The 15933-nt window shown below is 42.7% G+C and overlaps 2 protein-coding genes across 15 annotated transcripts in view; one reads left to right on the plus strand and one right to left on the minus strand.

Annotated features, from left to right (window-relative positions):
• PLEKHB2 (pleckstrin homology domain containing B2) overlaps window positions 1-15933 on the minus strand; it is a 476827-nt gene that overhangs the window by 433208 nt on the left and 27686 nt on the right. The gene's annotated exons all lie outside the window — the stretch shown is intronic.
• The window catches only part of YEATS2 (YEATS domain containing 2), a 45509-nt gene that overhangs the window by 16592 nt on the left and 12984 nt on the right, over window positions 1-15933 (plus strand). For 6 of the 14 annotated variants that reach the window (XR_009745527.1, XR_009745528.1, XM_061465396.1 and 3 more), the window contains 10 exons: window positions 1485-1643; window positions 4026-4129; window positions 6076-6183; window positions 7209-7382; window positions 8593-8851; window positions 9604-9765; window positions 11290-11411; window positions 12472-12627; window positions 13303-13476; window positions 14777-14975. Coding sequence is in view for 12 of the 14 variants with exons in the window: in XM_061465396.1 (XP_061321380.1) it covers window positions 1485-1643; window positions 4026-4129; window positions 6076-6183; window positions 7209-7382; window positions 8593-8851; window positions 9604-9765; window positions 11290-11411; window positions 12472-12627; window positions 13303-13476; window positions 14777-14975 (1617 nt within the window). In the remaining 2 variants the exon portion in view is untranslated. The remainder of the gene's footprint in view (window positions 1-1484; window positions 1644-4025; window positions 4130-6075; window positions 6184-7208; window positions 7383-8592; window positions 8852-9603; window positions 9766-11289; window positions 11412-12471; window positions 12628-13302; window positions 13477-14776; window positions 14976-15933) is intronic. The other 8 variants (XM_061465401.1, XM_061465404.1, XM_061465402.1 and 5 more) reach the window with 5 other exon arrangements.

The raw sequence follows: 15933 nt of genomic DNA on the forward strand, positions 1-15933 counted from the left end.
GGAAGAAATTGTTTTCTGATTATTGGGCAAATTAATTAGATTCAGCCTTGCAGACTCAAATGGTCCCTCTTGTATTTGCAATATCTCTTCAGATGGAGCAGCTTTGGTCTTCCTCTTCCAAAAGTCCACCCTCTGTTGGATTAAATTATCAGCTGACTACAGTGAGAAATGTGATACTCTTTTGATAGCTTCTGAACCAGACAGGGTCAAGGTGCTGTTTACTCACTTGACTTACAGTCACTTCCCTGCCTGGGCATGATGCCATCCACTGTATGATGTTTTACATCAGAAAGTTTTAATGTGCAGCTCACCATGTCACATGTTTTGAAACTGAAAAATGACCTGTTACATTCCTTCATTTTCTGGTGTTCAGGGGAGAGAGGATAAAGCACCAGCCATCAATATATGTGGTTTCTGATGATCTGCTCCCAGATAATTTTCCTCAAGTGTGTCTGGTTTGTTGGGGTTTTAATCAAATTTCAATGTTGTTCCTTGACATCTTGAAATTGTACTCAGGCTGTTTTACATTTGAACCTCTGCCAAGTACTTTTTTCCTTCTTAATAAGCTCTGCTCTTGATCTTCTTTTCCCAAGGCTTTCCAGAAAGCAAAGGGCCACCCTGTCTTTCTTAAAATCCTTGGACTGTTCTCTGTTGATCTTTGCTATTTAAATCTTTCCCTGCTAAATATTTTTCCAAGGCTCTGCTGTCTATCAAAAAGTGTCACCCCTTTTAGATTTCAAAAGCAGTTTAGAAGACATGGGGATTTTATTTGTTCAACATTTATGTTCCATTTTAATAGTCCATCACTGCCAAGAAAGCAGATTAACAGTCAGTTGAAGCTTAGCGTGCTTGCTGCTGTCTCTTCTCTCCGATCACTTCCTTGCCTGTCCTTTTCTCTGCATTTCCTGTTTACCCTTATGAAGCTCTTTTCTTTAGTTTTTCTCTCGCCTGGTCCTATTACCCAGAAGTTGCACATTTTACAGTCTGCTTTACAGTCTGGCTTCTGCTGTAATTAGAGCAGTGAAGAGACGAGACTGTCCATGCTGGTCTGATGGCTGCTGCATCACACAACCTTTTTACGTGATCTGCTCAGTTCCTGGCTCTGAATGCCTGTACCATGGGCTCCCCAAGGGCAAGAGAGCACCTAGTAAGGAGCTCAGCTCTCTTTCTTCATCTCCTTGAATGGACTGGTCTTGGCAGTGCAAATGATTTAAGTAATGTCCCTCAGGACATTGTCTTCTCAAGGTTCCTTTGAACCCTGTCCTGTTAGGCAGAGAATGTCCAGGGTAGGTGGGAGCCATAATGCTCTACATACCTTTTCTTTTCCTTCTGTCTTCTCTTTCCTTCTCCATCTCACTCAGGCTGGGAAATGCATCCTCACAAAATGTTCCTTCTCTAAGCCATTGCGCAAAGTACAACTACTGCTGTATTTTTATGTTCTTACAACATTTACAAGATGGAAGCATTGGACTTTTTTTCTTAAGGTTCTCCAATATCGACCCCTAGTCCATCTCCGCTACCTCGTACCCCAACCTCCACTCCGGTGCCCATGAAGCAAGGCTCTGCTAGCTCAGTCATTAATAACCCGTATGTTATTGTGGACAAGCCTGGACAGATGGTTGGAGCTGCAACCACAAGCACAGGTGTGTAGTGTGATCACAAAAGGCAGTGGCTTAGTCATACCCATTCAAGTTTATTCTCTCTCTAGAATGGTTAGTATAACACCAGGATATGAGCTTGAGAAGTTGCAAAAGTACTCTGCAAAGAAAGAGGGAGGTATTGATTTGCACAACTGGCCTGTATAGCATGGTCAAGGGTATCTCAGACTAAGAACTCCTTCAGGAAACAGCACGTAATGTAAGGCCAGATTGAACTCACGGATGCCTCTTCAAAGAGAGCCTGTTCTTTGCAGACAAAAAGGGAAGGGGAGAAAGTAGTGTAGACTGTGGTGCACAGAAATTTAGACAGAAACAGTGCTCAGGTGGCTGGGTGAGAACTGTATCACGGATGTAAGCTAAAAGCATGGAGAGATCGCGGCGACTGGCAGATCAGTCTTATGTCCCAGTGTGTGGGGCTCTGGATCTGCAGGATATGCGTAGACTCAGGGTGCCAGGAGAGCAGCCATGCTGGGGTTTGTTACTGCTCTTGACTTCTACCTGGCCTAGTTCCAGCCAGTTTGTATTCTTCTAATTAGATTCCCTCGGTGCTTCAGTGGTGGTGTAAGCCTCAGGTCAGTGGGGAGGACTGAACTTCAGAAGACAGGTGATGGGTATAGAAGTCAGTTGTTAATCTTTGTGTTGTGGCTGGAGGAAAGGTCATTCAGAAGTGATTGATTAGTTGTGATTTGTGGCCAAGAACCACTGTCTGTTTAAAAACGCACTTGTTTGTGTATGCGTGTGCTTGCCAGCATCTCGGAAGGATGCTCAGAGCTATGTGGTGAAGGGTAGCATCTATGTAACACACAAACTGTTTGCTGGGCATGGTTGGAAAGGGCAGAAATTTCCTTAATAATGGTTCTTCGTTTTATCTGAGGGAATGCAGTTGTTACATTCATTTTAACTTCATCACAGATGGAATTGGTAGGGGCAGCATAGTCATAACTGAATTTTTTTAAGTATGTTTCTTGCCTTTCTTGGTAACACTGAAGCTGTTTCACCAATAGGAGTTTGTTTTTTTTTGGTGGTGGTGGTGGTTGGTTGGTTGAGGGTTTTCTGCCCTTTTTGTTTTCTGTTTCTTCTTTATCTCCAGCCTGTCTGTCAACTCTGCATATGTGGTTTATCATTGTTTGGGTGACTTTTGTGATCTCCTAGTAAAGATTTGTACATGGAGGGTAGGATCTGAAGATGTAGCAGATGGCTTGGACATACAGGTCTTAACACCATTAAAGGTGCAGTTCCCCATCATGTGAGTGTGATTTAAGTACAGACTGGCCTGGAAGACACTGCCTGCTGCATCTCCCTCCCCTGCGCTCTCACCACCTATATCCTGCATGAGTCAGGTCAGATCAGTGGCAGAGCAGAAAATGAGCACCCTCCCCAAACTGAGCTTTGTTGCCAGGCAGCCTCAGCACCAGACCCTATGTGCAAGAGGTAATTTGGAACTGCTTTTTTGGCAGCAGCAGCCAGGCCGAAGTGAATGTAATGTGGTGCTACAGACAAAGTCACTGGGATATTTTTGATAAGACTCTAGACCATCTTGAAAAAGAAGGTTGAGATCTTTATGCTCTCTGAAAGCCAGCCTTCCCAAACCCCATTATTTCAATTGCTCCTCATTTACTTTTAAATCTAAGTACAGATTGTAGTACAACTGTATGGGAGACTATTCCTGTGTTTTCATGTGTGTAATCCATGGCTTTGGCCTCTCTTGAACAAATGAAATCTAACAATCCAACCTAACAGCAGTAAGAAAACTGTTGCTGAGCAACACTGTTGCATACACACTGTGATAATGCAGGGGAAGTTTAGCCCTGAACCCCCATCCATCTCAGGGGTCAGTAGAGTGCTTGTTTCTGTTTCTTCCTTTACCCTGCTTATTCTGTCCCTTCCTCTTGTTACTCCTCACTTTGTCCCCCTCCTTTTTCTGGCCTTCCTTTTCCTTCCCACTCCAACCTTGTGTAAAGCTTCTCCCATACCAGTATCTGAGGTTAGTGTAGGTTCACAGGGCTTCAGGGCAGTAGAAGATGTTACATCTGCAGCAGGAAGTTGCAACTGGCAGCTCATTTACTGTCCTAATTTCACATATTTGTATCTCTACCCAGTATTTTCGGCCAGCCAGGAAGGTACCTGGCCATTTGCTTGCAGCACACAGAGCTCTGGGTGGAGACCATTTTCTCTCGGGCATGGATTCTGCAGGTGGAAATTCAGTAGTGGATTTGTTTTGTGCCCATGCCAGTTCCACTGACACACCTCATGGAGAATACAGACTTAAAATGAAATGCCGTGTTACTTGTTAGAAGAGGTTTCATGTGTTTGGTGTCACCACTCCTTGGCCTTCATCCCACACCTGCTTTATTTCCCAACACACAGGAAGTCCAACCAGCAAACTGACCAGTGCTTGTCAGGTCTCTCTTGGAACTGGATCTCCTGTATCAAAGACCCATGGGAGCAGTTTTGTCACCTCAGCTGTCAAGGTAAAGTTCTCATTAGGTGTGTACTTCCTATTTAAAATCCAGCTTGCTATTAAATAGGGCTTTTTAGTATTATAAATTCTGCATTTTGGGCAAGTTCTTTTGGTTGTCATTTCATATGAAGGTTTACTGTGTTTAACAGATGGATCTATATGAGAACATGGTGGTTATACAAGATGATAGTGTCACTTCCTGCAGCTCTAATTAGGCTTGCCTACACCTTTGTTAAAGGCATATTTCTGTAAGGAAATCCATAGAGGGCATAGCTCTCAAAATGTTTTATCTTTCAAAAAAGCTCTTGTATAGCTGACTTTGATCTTCTTCACTTTGCTAGTGAAGGTATGTGATTAAACCAGAGGTGCCTGGTTCATTCTGCTTGTTATTTTTATACAGCAGCTGCTCCTAGCAGCTTGAAAATAGCTCATCAAGTGGTTTTACAACTGCCTGCATATAGAAAAATGTTTGTGTAAACAGTGGAGTAACCAAATGTGTAAACAAACAGCGATAAATAGAGTTCATGCTTCTGATCAGCAAAGCTCAAAAGGTACGGAGCTGAACTGTCTAACATAAAATTTCCCACATCTTGTGCTAGGGATATTTCTGGCAGGAAATTGGCATCAGTGAAGCTCTTTCTGGAAGCAGCTGGTGGGTGTGCTGCTGAAAACAGGACCATTTCCTGTCTCTAAGTCACAAGAACATTAATGTAGGATTGGGGGGGGGGGAGTGGGGAGGCTTGCCAGTCAGCCTGCAGAGAGCAAATCATTCTGCATTTGGAACTGAAATGCTTCCAATGCCTGTTGGGGGAAAAGTGTTGAAGGTTGCTGTTTGAAGCAATTTGTTTGGAGTAGCATTTTAAGTGTCAGGTGTGCAGCTGGCTTTTCATATTTTAAATGCCTGTCTGCTCAGATGGAGCTCACTTAACTAGGCTGAAAACCATTCATTAGTCTTCACTTGTCACTGATTTGGGAAGGCTCTTTCTGAAAGGTTTTCAATGAGTCACAGTAGGCACATGTCATTAGTAACGGTTGAATCCTGTATATCCAGGGCAATGTTAAAAACTGGGGCTATTTTCTTTAAAATGTGTAAAAATCATACCTCTGTAAACAGAAACATATTTTGATCTATGTCTTCTGGTTGGTGGAAAAGCTGTAATTTTACGGTTTCTTTAAAGAGGACAGGGTGCCTAAAAATTCAGTTTGATGTTGCACATTAGGCTTAACTCATCGCTTTTCAGGTCTTTGCTATGTTCTACCTTTCTCTTCATTTTTCTCAATGACTCCAGGCTACGTTTCTAGAGCTACTTTAAAATGACTGGTAGGCTGTGTGCCATCACATCTTCCAAGTTACAGGAGAGCAAAAATTCATCTGAAAGATTTTTGCTTGCAGACTTAAATTGAACTTATTTTTTTCCCTGGCTTCTTAGATTATCTTCTCTCTTTGAGACTGTGAATAGAATCACAGAATGGTTGAGGTTGGCAGGGGCCTCTGGAGGTTATAGAATCATGGAGTGGTTTAGATTGGACGGGACCTTCAAAGGTCATCTAGTTCCAACCCCCTGCAATGATCAGGGGCATCTTCATTTGTGTGTTGTTAGGCTTGATCTTCTCTACACCTTCCCATCAGGTATTCGTATGCATTGGTAAGATCCCTCCCTCAGCTTACTTGAACTTTACAGCTCTGAAATGCTTTGTGTAAAAAGCTGGTCAGGTAACATGAGTTCTTTCACCTGTGTAGGATATGGTAAAATACAGTTGTTGGAGGTGTAACTTTCCAAATAACGTTTACCTTGTGGGTTGTATTAAGTAAGTTACACTCCTTTTACTGCAATATTGACTGAGGGAAGTTTGGCCTGCCCAGATGGTCCGTGCTACCCTTTGTTAGTAGTCACTTGGTTTATTTCTTGTATTGGACACTTCTCTGATTATTGCACCATGTCCTCCTATTTGCAGCAGGAGGATTCTCTGTTTGCCACTATGCCACCCCTTTGTCCTATTGGGAGTCATTCCAAGGTGCAAAGCCCCAAATCGGTCACGGGAGGACTTGGAGCTTTTACAAAGGTATTTCTCTTAGCTGTTGTGCCTGGACAAGGAGCCCAGTAGTGCCATTTCATGCTGACTTGTGCTACAAATCATCTAACTTCCAGTGCATGTAAAACTGTTACTGGAACCAATGTGTTCTGCTGTTCCCCTGGGGCTCTACTGAACCTATGATCTTTTCTTTTTATCATCTTCTCTTTCATCCTTTCTTGTTTTTCTTTGAATCATTATTGCATTGAGAGTAGTATTTTAAAAGCTATTGGCAGTGGGATACAGTAAAAGTAAACTGCAGTAGATCTGTCAGGAACTTCTGAAAAAATGATACTGTGATTTCTGAATCTCAAATGCTGCTTCTCAGTATGTATCCTTAAATGTTACCATCTGGAATTTAAATTTGTCTCTGGCAAGATTAGGTGATCCAAGTAAAAGGTGGAAATATGATTCCTACCACTTTCAGTACTTACTGCAACCTAAAGCAAAAAAACCCACAACCTAGCCTTTCTGGAGTTGCTGCTCTTAAGGATTAGATTTAGGGCGTGTCCCAGAGGAACGTAAAACATATACGCAAGAGAATAATGTTGGCTATAATAAGACACAGTATCTGTAGCTATACTCTCGCTTGTAATTTGGCAGGGTAGAAGAGAATAATGAGGTTTAGAACGTGTTCTGAGCAGGAAGGTGCTTAGGAAATTGAAACCTTAAGGTGTTGTGGCTTTGTGCCCATATGCGAGGCCTGAAGAAGTCAGGTGTAGCCAAATCTGTTGTTAGTATGACTAGTAGTTGTAACATTACTAGCAATATCTCTGATTCTCTAATTTTTATAAGCATGTCTCAAATCTGGAATACTTTCTAGAGCAACCACACACACATACTTGTGTTTTGGAAGTAGCTCTCATCTTGGACCTGAGTTAGAGTCCGTCTGGTGGTAAGAACCATATCTGAGTTTACTGACTGTTGTATGCCTTTCTTGCGGACAGATTGCTCCAGAAGTGATCCCTAGTGATTTAAGGTGTTTGCTTTCCTTACTATTTCTTTCTATTTAATAGGTGATAATAAAGCAGGAGCCAGGAGAGCTGCCCCAGCAACCCCAACTGCCAGTGACAGGGACAACCACACAGTCCTCTGTGCAGCAGTATGTCACTGTCAAAGGGAGCCACATGTTAGCCTTGTCACCGCAGAAGTCAGTTGTGAGCACGGGCGAGGGGACAGTGCAGTCTAAGGTATGAGGTACTTGGGTATCTTTATGTGGTGTAAGCTGTCTGTCTTGTGGTTTTATTGCAACACCTAATGTTTTTTTTCAGGGGTTGTATGGTTACTTCTGTCTTAGACCCAGGCAGCACCACTGTAGTTAGCTGGTTTCCCCATGTGCACAGAGAGGCTCATATCATGCTTACTTGTAGCCCTTCAAAAGGGAGCGGGGTGAGCAGACACTGTTGCATTGCATTCTGTACACAGAACATCTCCCACTTCTGTCTAACCCATTGCAACAGTGGGGTTGGGGTGGTTTTGAACTGGAGCTTGTTGACCCACAAAGTTGACTGCCATCAGTAGCTCTTGCTGAAATTCACCCAGGTCTTTTTGTAAGAGGAGGCAAATACTTCCCTTGGACTGTTGGCCTACAACAAAGAAGGACAGGACAAATAGGGAGTGGGGTGGAGGCTGAGCCAGAACTAGCATTAGGTGAAAGCAGTCCTACTTGAGTGGCCACTCAAGTGTTTTACTGTAGGAGTCTGTGCCAATGCAGTGCTGCTGTGACAGGAGTGACACAGCTTCTGAGAAGGTGCAGTAACTGTGCAGTGACAAGATGATGTGTCAGAAATTATCTCCATTCTTGCCTGTTTCCATTGTAGAGTGAAATCACATGGCAAACATAAGAAACTACATATGGAGCTTTCACTTTTGCATAAGTAAATACATATTTACACTTGCAGCAGTTCATTGTCCTTTTTACTGCCTTATTTGCCTATGCAAGCAGGTATACAAACTCATGTTTCCCTGAAGTTATTGTCAGCACTTAAAACTGAAGCACTCTGTGGGCTCTGCTTTGAGGCCACAGCTTTCCCAGGGAGTCTGTTCCCAGAAATGTGTTGAAACTCAGTTTCTGGATCTCTGTGCTCTGCCAAGGCAAGCTTTATCTTCAGTTGGAATTAAGCCATTGCTTATATATGAGAAAAATGCAAGTGCCCTATAATTTGAATGTACTTAATCTTTTGCGGGTGCTCTGAAATCCTGGTTGTGTTTAACAGTTGATCATTCTACTTGGGATTAGTCTCTTCCCAGTTTAATTTTATTGCTGAATGAAGAGATTTTATACATGACTAGACATGTATGAAGTATCGTGAAATGTCTAGAGATGGAGGTAGTGTCCCAGCTAGAATTCACATGGTTGTTCTTGCCAGCAGTACATCATCCAGTACTTATTTGTTGCAGGTTGTTGGCGTGCCAGTTGGCTCTGCTTTACAGTCGACAGTGAAACAAGCGGTGGCTATAAGTGGTGGCCAGATACTTGTGGCAAAATCAAGCTCTTCAGTAGCAAAGACTGTTGGTCCGAAGCAGGTTGTTACTCAAGGTGTAGCCAAAGCCATTGTAAGCGGAGGTGGAGGGACAATTGTTGCTCAGCCTGTGCAGACTATCACAAAAGCGCAAGTTTCTTCCACAGGTGCTCAGAAAAGTGCCTCTCAAGGTTCAGGTAATTTTCCACCTTGCTAATAGTTCATGATGGGTAGACTTTGAGGCTTTATAATGATTTCTTTAACTGCAAAATAACTATGTGTGATATGAAAAAGTTCAAAGTAAGTAGAGAAGTCTGTAGGGAAATTCAGGCTGAGATCAGTAAAGAAAATGTCAACTCATTATCTGTAAGGGGGAAGAGCAAGTGCAAGTATTATAAAACATGCAGTGTTCAGAGTGGAGATCAGACAGATATGCTGGGGAACGTGCTAATAGACTTTCATCGAGCCATGTCTCTCTCTTTTGCTCAGCGTTGTGTCCCTTGGATGCTCAAAGAGCCCCACATAAATCCAACCAACAAGAGCCAAACTGTCTTCGTTGCATCTTCACATGTTCCTGAGTGTTTATAGTTACAGGAGTAAGAGCAGAATCATCCTGCTTGCTTCTGCACACAGCTTTAGCTGAGCATGTTAGCTTAGGCTCTGGACTGTTTGCAAGGTGTTGTAACCTTGTGGAGTAAGCCTGTAGGTCCCATGGCTGTGCTCCTTCAGCCCGCAGCCATAAGTGGTGCTACATGCAGAGAAGTCTCTTTTCAGGCCTACTCCAGAGTCTGTGCATTGCTGGGGGAGTTAATCTCCAGTTAGGCCAGCTAAGTATGGATTATCAAAGGCTAGGGGCATGTCACTCCTAGTACTGTCATGCTGTGCAGATTTCAATGCATACTACTTTCTGCAAGCAGTAGTTATATTTCTTCTTATTCTTTCTTTCTAGTGATGGCTACACTGCAGTTACCAGCCACCAACCTGGCGAACTTGGCAAACTTACCACCAGGCACCAAACTGTACCTCACCACCAACAGCAAGAATCCTTCTGGAAAAGGAAAACTGCTTCTGATACCCCAAGGAGCCATCTTGCGAGCCACGAATAATGCTAGTTAGTCTTGCAGGGAAATCTAATGAGTTAAATAATGTAATCACTGCATAATTAATATGTTTGGTATTTTTGCTGTAAAGCATCCTGGTATTGTGGAAGTCAGTAATAGGGTGGGGTTTCTTTGATCACAGCAACACAGTATGTGGTGCTTTTTAAGACTGAGATCTCACAAGTGTCTTCTGTTTTCAATTAAACTGCTTTACATGCAGTGCTCTCAATGTCTGTCTGTGCTGAAGGCAGACAGTGCAATTTTCCTCAAAATTCAGGGAAGGGTTGTCTTTAACTCTTCCTTTGTGATGTAGAACTGAGATGAATTTGAATGTAGTTGAAAAAGCAATTAATAGCTAATGGAGTGATTCCCTGGAGAAACCAGAAACATAAGAAGCTGACTTTGAAAAGGATGAGATACTGTATCTGGAATGAGGGAAAGAAATTGTTCTGAATATTGATAAAAGGTTTGGCCCCAGGCTGTAGAGAGCAGCAGAAACACTTAGGTTTTGTCAATGGCCTTGTGAATCAAACTTGCGGGGGAATAACCTGAAGAGTAACATTGCTAAAATAGTTCTGATGGGCAATACTTTGTTTATAGTTTGCTGTTGCTATAGGGAAAGAATAATGCAGGTTTGGACTGTGTAGATGAAGTTTTGTTGTGAGCCTTCTGCAGAATGCTCCTTTTGAGGCTGGAGGTTGGGGTGGGAAATGGATTGGTGTAAACTTTCTGCTCCCAGTCCTGATACTGGCAGTGAGGAAGAGGTGGTATTCAGCTTAACATATAAGGCTGTAAATATTAGCAGCATAGCAATAGAGTGGATGTCACTGAAGAAGTAGATGCCCATGGTGAGGGTATTTTGGGGCTGTAGAACTTGTGATGGAAGCCCCATTGCTTGAGATTTAGAGAAGCAGCTGGGTCAGTCCAACTTTGACAAGGAAATAATCTCCCAGGTGTCAAGGAAGAGCGAATACGTGTGATTTTTATGACAGAGCCATAAGTACTTTTTTTTTACTCTTAATGAGAGACTGCAAAAAAGACAGTGTTCCTTCTGGTGGTAGAACAATAGCTTATGTGTCACTGCAAGTTACTACTGCTTGGTATTGGCGATCTCATATTCTGTTAACAAAATCGTATTGGAACAGCCAATGAAAGTAAAATTAGTAAGCCAGTGGGACTTTTGTTTCTAGGGCTTTTGCTGCAGATTCATTACCTGCAAAAGACTGATGAAAAGACTATTCATCTGTTAGACAGCATTTTCTTTTGATAGAAAATGCAAAACTGCCTGAAATGAGCTTTGCTTAGCCACCAGTTGTCCTTATTTCACCCATAACTCCTTTCATTCGTGGTGTTCACTGAGCTATAAGAAAACACAGCAGTACATCTGAACAGTACTGGGCAATAATGTTACTCAGCGGCAAAACATGGCAGCAAATGTCTTGTAAAATGTTTTCAATTACTTGTATATACAGGAGTGCTTTATCAGCTGACGGTGTCTGGTTACCGAAGGGTCAGGCCTCTTCTTCTGGTTATAGGTCTCCAATCTGGTTCTTCCACAAATAGTGGAGGAGGAGGAGGAACAACAACCCAAAGCACAAGCAGTAACTTGTCACAGCACCTCACCTATACATCCTACATCCTGAAGCAGACACCCCAGGTCAGTGGCATAAGCATCTCAGTTGAAGTAGATTGACATTTCAGGCTGCGATGGTGTTTGGTGGATATCCTTTGGTTCTGTAGTATGTGAAACATACTTGGACTATGGAATCTAGATCCTCTCTGACAGCCTTTGCACCTTATCCTTCTGCCGGCCACCTGCTTTACTACTTGCTGTTGCTATTGGCACATCTCTGCCCCTCCCCTTGCAGGTCATACCCTCATGGTCCCTTGCAGGCTGAGAAAGCAGCACTGAATAAGGCCAGGGTAAGCAGTGGAGGGAGAAGCAATGAGAGTGCCTGGTGGCAGAGCTGCAAAGTTCACTGAAATGAGAGGTGATGTGACAGAGCTATCTTACACAGTTAAGATTTGTAAGAGTTGAAGGACAGCATGAAAAAGAGAATAAAGGAGTTACTGGAGTGAAACAGCAAGGCTAAGAAAGAGAAATAAGGAGACAGAAGATTGTGAAGGGATCCATATGTGACAGTGGGTGAATGAAGCCTCTGAAGGGTAACAACTGAATAGTGAAGTGAAGCAGGAAGGGTGTCAAGGTCTCAGGTGGTAGGTTACAGAGTGCACACCTCCAGGTGTCACTGTCATTTCTGCATGCTGAGCTCTTGAGTATATAGTTTTTGTGGGGGAACTAAATACATTTTGAAGTGAAAGGCTGACAGAATGTCTCGATTTCTCTCTTATTTCCTTTTGCCTAGCCTAGCAGCAGCCTCTGATCTTGCATGCTAAGCAGCATTTGTCACAAAGAGTAAACCTGAATAGCATAAAGTGCTAAATTGTGATAGATGCCTCTGACAATACAGGAAACTGATTGTGGCTTTTTCACCCTTCCCTCGCATCAGGAAATGTTCTTCTGTACCAATAAGAGAAGGCTGTGTCCAGCTCTTACTGCAGAAGCATCCAATGTAATTAGCAGTGCCTTGTTTTAGAAGATGAAATACTGTTGCATTATAGTTACGGGGTTTTATATTGTATTGACGCGCATATATTTCTGTTGACTCTTAATTGTGTTTCCAAGTGCTGACCTCCTTAACTTATTTGTGGAGTAGGGCACCTTTCTGGTTGGCCAACCTTCTCCTCAGAGTTCTGGGAAGCAGCTGACTCCAGCTTCAGTTGTTCAGGGCAGTGTAGGAGTTGGAACATCTTCCACACAAGGACAAGCCCTGAAAGTTATAACTGGACAGAAAACAGCTCTATTTACACAGGTAATGTGCTAATGTTGTGGCTAGGAACCACAGACACCCATTATGAGGGTGTTGCCTTTTGTAGTTGTTTGGGGTTTGTACAATTATGATGCTGGCTGTGCTACAATGAGGAAAGCCCATGAAGGCCTACTTATATATACAGATACTGGACCACAGTTTTTCAGCTTTATTCCTGTTCTTGGAGTGGGTGAAGTTTAAGGCTGGGTTGCTAGTTTGTAAATGTATTCTGGGATTTCTTAGTGAAATGGAATTAGAGAAGTGAACACAGTCATGTACCAAAATATTGCTTAAATATTTGAGTCTTAGAAATGGGTCCTCTGCTAAAGCTCTTAAAAACTTTTGGGGTTTGGTATCCAGCAAAGGTCCTTCTTTTAAAAACTACCAAGTGGTCCTGATAAAATTCAAACTCCCCAAGAATACATGTAATTGATTATCCAAAATTCAAGATTGATGGGCATATTTTTGCAAAGTCAGCAGCTTGATAAAGTTGATTCCCAAGGTGACAAATTTGTTACAGCTGTTATTGTGCATTTTGCCTGTTTGAAAAGTCCTTTGAAGATATTTTTCAGTAATGTAAAAAGCATTTGTCCTGTTTGTTGTTGATGAGCTTTAAGGAATTTTTAAAAATTCCAAACAAGTACAGCTTTTTCCTTAGGCTGAATTCTTTTTCCAAAGGCTGCAGCCAGTGGACAGACGTCACTGGTGAAAATATCGGATGGGTCTATAAAAACAGTGCCTGCTTCATCTCAGCTCTCCAAACCTGGCACCACTGTGTTGAGGGTATCAGGAGGTGTCATCACCACAGCTGCTGCTCCTGCCATGGCCCTTCCCACAAATGGGGTGGCCCAGGTGAGAAAGAACATCACCGGTGTTCTGCGATACTGCTCTCTAGCCAGTATAATCCCCAGGAAAGGAATTCTGCTCCCCCCCCCGCCTTGGTATTCTTGTCAGTCAGCATTGCTGTTGGGTCTGCTCTTATTTGTGTACCAGCATAGTGCATGCAACTGGTTTTCAGCTGGGTTGTTTGCTGTTTGGCATAAAGTACTATCTGTGAAGAAACAAGGGGAGAAGCAAAACTGAAACTTGCACTTTCTTGCTTTTAATGTTAAATGTTAAAATTCAGGTTGGCAGGGAAAGCTTTATCTGAAACAGCTTTTGCAATCATAGAGATCAGATTTTTGGGGCTACACAGCTTTCAAACACCACATCTGCTGCTGCCACAGAAATTTGAAGAAGAATGTGGAAGGCCTGAAGCCAGCAAGCCAGTGAAAGCCAGCAGTAACTAGACTGTAGATCTCTCCTCTCAGGTCACAGACTCTCCACAGTGTTTAGTGCCCCATCTGCTATCAGCAGATTTCACTGGCAGTGGCTGGAGTTCCTGATCCGTTAGTGCTGACTGTGTTCAAAGGATGTCACTCCTCACCACCCCAAGGGAGTCTTAAGAGTGCAGCCTTTGGAATGAGGTGCTTCAGCAGAGAGTGAGCTTGGAAGCAAAATGTTTTCAATTCCTAGAGCAAATGCTCGTGCGCGTTGATGCAGGTTTTCTGCGGGTTCGAGTTGACGGGATGGGGAGGAAGCAGCAAAAAGTAGAGTGTATAGTTCCCTCAGAGGGTTCCCCCAGCCTCGCTGCTTTTGCCTGTTGGGAGGCAAAGATTAAACAAGAGGAGAGTTGATGCCATGCTGTCATCAGAGAGGGCTGAATACTGGAACACGCAGCATGCATAGATGAAGATGGTAAAATTTGTGTTAAATGCTACTCAGTGTTTGTACAGCTCTTGGTGAAGCCGCAGAGAGAAAAATTTTCCATCCAACCTCCTTATCCCAAACTTCTTTTCTGTTTGTCTACTGATACTTCCAGATTTCTAGGCAGCAGGGAAATATGAAACATTCCTGGGTCAAATTTATCATCTGGAGTTCTACCTGCTTGCTGATGTTAAGGGATGGTGGCTGTAGATGCTGTCTTGTGGTAGTAGTTCCTGAGCATGCTGTTTCTGCTCAAAACAGCCTCCATTCTATACGTGCTCTTGTTGTATATGGGCTTTTGGGTATGTGCTTGAGAGCCTCTTGCTTCTTAATGATTGATAGATAAACATTTAGTTTTGCTACTTCTAAGTATTGCTTTGTTGTGTTTATTGCCTCTTTTATACAGCAAATAGATAATGTAGGTTCCAGTTCATTATCTTCTGGAACTCCTGCAGCAAAGACATCTGGACAGCAGCACCAAATCTGTGTAAGCCAGAGCCAGTCTACTTCATCAGTAGTGAATAAGACTGCTACTTCCACTGTTGTAAGTGTTGCTTCTCTGATGACTACACCAACGCCTGTAACTGGAAAAGCTGCAGTATCAGGTATTAAAAGCCTTTCATGCTCTTCCTATAGGAATTTAAAATCCAGGTGCGAGTTCTTCAGATGCTATTTGCAAATGAGACTATATTCTTCCATTTACAGCATTTGTGAATTCGTTAAAGTCAAGTCATGCTTTCTAAAACATATCTTATTAGCATAACTTTTGGCTTAGCCACAGAGATGTCTTAAGTAATTTGGCATCCTATCACGTCAGTGCATTGACTGTAGCTGTTACAAATAACAGCACAAGTTGCTCATTGGTATTGGAGAGGGATTGTAGTTTTCTTGCCAAGTTCTCATTAGAAGATGCAGTTTGCCTGTTCAAGAGCAGTGTGCCACTGAATGCTGAAACTATCAAGGTACCAGCAATGCTGCAGACTTGATTATTGTAAAAGTGAAACTCCACTGAAGTTGGAGAAGGTGCGTGAGCGGAATTTAGCTCTGAGGCTTTGCATCTGTTCTCCTTTGGCCTGGAAAGGAGAGAGGTGTTGATTAGGGTGAACTGAAGGCTTTGAAGTCAAAATCAGTAAGTACAGAGGGGTGGGCTGGATCTTCAATGTTTTGAGTTAATGAAGATAAATTACCTTTATGTAGAGGGGAGTTTTTCTTACTCAGTTTTATTGTCTTCCGCTGTCTTTTGTGTCATGAAGAGCAAATACAGCAGGTTTGAGTATTACAGGTTAAACTGGTAAATTTTAATTTTGACTAACTGCTGGCATGTGTTGTTCACTTGAAGTGGCCTCTTACTGAGTGGAAACAGAGTAAAAATACAGAGAAGAGAAAATAAGTGACACTGAGCTTATTTGACAGTATTTTTTTAAATGGGCTCTTCTTGGTTCCTGTGTACAGTCTTCCAAATGCCTCCTTTTTCATCACTCTAGTTTTGAGTTTCGAGTTGAGTGTTTTCCTCTTTGGAAACAAAGCAGCAAGGGTTTTGTCTGTGGAAAATATGCCGTTCTA

The sequence above is a fragment of the Pezoporus flaviventris genome, unplaced genomic scaffold (assembly GCF_033815535.1).
Source record: "Pezoporus flaviventris isolate CSIRO_AGI_PZ_B2104156 unplaced genomic scaffold, CSIRO_AGI_Pfla_v1 ptg000040l, whole genome shotgun sequence".
Classification (NCBI taxonomy): domain Eukaryota; kingdom Metazoa; phylum Chordata; class Aves; order Psittaciformes; family Psittacidae; genus Pezoporus; species Pezoporus flaviventris.